The sequence below is a fragment of the Tenrec ecaudatus genome, chromosome 4, assembly GCF_050624435.1.
Source record: "Tenrec ecaudatus isolate mTenEca1 chromosome 4, mTenEca1.hap1, whole genome shotgun sequence".
Taxonomy (NCBI): domain Eukaryota; kingdom Metazoa; phylum Chordata; class Mammalia; order Afrosoricida; family Tenrecidae; genus Tenrec; species Tenrec ecaudatus.
In genome coordinates, this window is record NC_134533.1 from 21927380 (window position 1) to 21928768 (window position 1389).

The window sequence follows — 1389 nt, forward strand, 5'->3', positions numbered from 1 at the left end:
CCCTGCAAGTTTCCAAAACTATAACAGTTTATGGAATAGAAAGCTCCATCTTTCATCTGTGGAAATTTTATAATCAATATTCTACCATATACAAGTTACATGACACGAGGAACTATTTATCATAATTAAATATTACAGATTCCTGAAATTACACAACAGCAAGGGGCTTGGGGGTTTCTCATCTTCTTTTGTTTACTGGAAGGTTCGAATTTAATTGAAAGAAGGTGAACCAGTTGTCTGCACTTCATTTTCTTTTTCTGGTCCAAAGTTTCTTCATGGCACTTTTTATCTCTGCATTTCTGAGAGTATAGATTAAGGGGTTCAGCATGGGAGTAAAAACAGTGTAGAACACTGTCAAGTATTTATCAATGGGTAAGGTGTAAGGAGGTCTCACATACATAAAGATACAAGGGACAAAGAAGAGGACCACCACAGTGATGTGGGAGCCACAGGTGGATAAGGCTTTGCGTCTCCCTTCCTGACTTAGGTTCTTCAGGGAGTTCAGAATGACTCCATAGGAGATGAGCAACAGCGTAAAGATGACCACACATATGGCCCCGTCATTGGCAATCACGGTGAGGCCAATGACATAGGTGTCAGCGCAGGCAAGTTTTAATAAGGGGTACATATCGCAGATGAAATGGTCTATGATATTGGAACCACAGAAGGGAAGGTTATAGACAAAGAGAAGATGCAGGCCTGCATGCACAAAACCTCCAAACCAGGCCAATAGCAACAACAGAACACACACCCGTTGGTTCATGATGGTCATGTAATGCAGAGGTTTACAGATTGCCACGTAGCGGTCATAGGCCATGACCACCAGAAGTAAAATCTCAGCACCACCAAATAAGTGTCCAATAAAGAGCTGAGCCATGCAAGCTTGGAAGGAGATGGTTTTCTTCTCGTAGAGTAAGTTTATAATCATGTTTGGGGTGACTGTAGTAGAATAAACAGCATCCATGAATGACAAGTAGCCCAGAAAGAAGTACATCGGGGCATTCAGGGTTGGACTCATCAGCACAGTCACGACAATGAGGAGGTTACCCACCATTGTGATGATGTAAATGAGCAAGAACACAGAAAATAGTATTTTCTGACCCTGAAGACTCCGAGTGAGCCCTAAGAGGACGAACTCAGTCACATTGTTCCTTAGTTCCATACGTTCTTCTCTACGTCATTTTTTTCAGAATTAAGGACAAAGTTACCTGTAAATATAATGATGACTCATGACTTTTTGAAGCCTTAAACTGATTTGTTTAGTAATTCAACAAATACCTCTGATCTGCCATTATTCACCACCGTCTTAGATTGTAAGACTATAAAATGATTAAAGGGTGGTTTACAGCTTCAGTGAGCTTTCAAAAATGTAAAGACAATTAATTACTA

General features: G+C 40.5%; 1 protein-coding gene across 1 annotated transcript; it reads right to left on the minus strand.

The window, feature by feature from the left end:
* Positions 1-244: 244 nt before the first annotated feature.
* Positions 245-1162, minus strand: LOC142446552 (olfactory receptor 4A15-like). The gene has a single exon (XM_075548305.1). The coding sequence runs from the start codon at positions 1160-1162 to the stop codon at positions 245-247; it is 918 nt and encodes a 305-aa protein (XP_075404420.1).
* Between the last annotated feature and the right edge of the window lie 227 nt (positions 1163-1389).